Genomic DNA, 1,038 nt, shown 5'->3' on the forward strand with positions numbered 1-1,038 from the left:
CCCTGTCCAGCCCCACCGCACAGGTCACACAAGGAGGGCAGGGAGGCAGGAGCAGCTTCCAACAGCAAAGGCCTGGGTTTGATGTAACCATGACCCAGCCTCAAGCCAGACCCTGGCCCCTGCATCCCAGCTCACCCCAGCTGTGGACAGTGTCCCTGGTGTCCCGTGGGTCATGGCAGAGATGCAGTGCTGGTAACTGCTTCTGTCTTCGGCTGCCTCCTCAGCTCTTTGAGGCTTTGGTGGTCACTGTATGATCTAGAAAACAAGTGGAACGAGCCTGTGACTTGCCATCCAGGGTGCACAGGTCTATTTCTAGGCAAAATCAGAGCCTGTGGGCTTCCCCTTCCACTGGGGCATGGGGGAGTGCAGGTGCCAGACTCAAGCCTCCACCTTGGGATGTGGAGGTCTCCGGCTGTGGGGTCTCTGGCTGGAAGATGGGATCAGAAATGGGGGAGACAATCTTTGGCCAGGAGCATCGCCTGACACACATCTCTGCTTGTGACTCTGAGCGACGACAGGAGGCCACGCTCCCCTTCAGGCTAAGAGCACTTAGTGCCTTCCCCTGAGTACCTGGGGTGACTAGAACCAGAGCGGGGCCCATGGCAAGGCCCCTTACCCTGGAACAGCAACCAGGCCTCTCCCATCCCCCACCACTTACCACTGCTCCTCTCAATGGGGGTCTCCAGGGCAAGGTGTCCCACACGGCAGATGTACTCTGCCCCCTGGTCCCTGGATGTCCAGCGGGTGAGTCTCGTCTCCTGCTGGAAGCTCTTCCCGTCCCGTGCCAGGACGGCCGTGCCGGGCTCCACCCTGCACTCAGCCGAGTCGCGCAGGATCACAGCAGTGTCCTCCCCCTTGCCCCTCCGCAGCCAGGTCACGCTCAGCTCCCCCGGGAAATGCCCCGCGATGAGGCAGCTCAGGGTGACTCCCTTCCCCTTGGCCACGGACTCGGGCTGGGAGATTTCAGAGACGTCCGGGGGCCGCAGGAGACCTGGGGAAGGGAACAGGCAGAGGCAGGGACAGGCCCCCGCAGGGGGG

General features: G+C 62.4%; 1 protein-coding gene across 1 annotated transcript in view; it reads right to left on the bottom strand.

Moving 5' to 3' along the window:
* Positions 1 to 658: 658 nt before the first annotated feature.
* LOC106721830 overlaps positions 659 to 1,038 on the bottom strand; it is a gene marked incomplete at both ends in the record, with an annotated part of 9,570 nt that continues 9,190 nt past the window's right edge. Inside the window, 1 exon segment of the mRNA XM_025195875.1 lies at positions 659 to 953. Within this exon segment, the coding sequence (XP_025051660.1) occupies positions 659 to 953 (295 nt within the window).

This window comes from Alligator sinensis, unplaced genomic scaffold (genome assembly GCF_000455745.1).
Source record: "Alligator sinensis unplaced genomic scaffold, ASM45574v1 scaffold2850_1, whole genome shotgun sequence".
In the NCBI taxonomy this organism is placed as follows: Eukaryota; Metazoa; Chordata; order Crocodylia; family Alligatoridae; genus Alligator; species Alligator sinensis.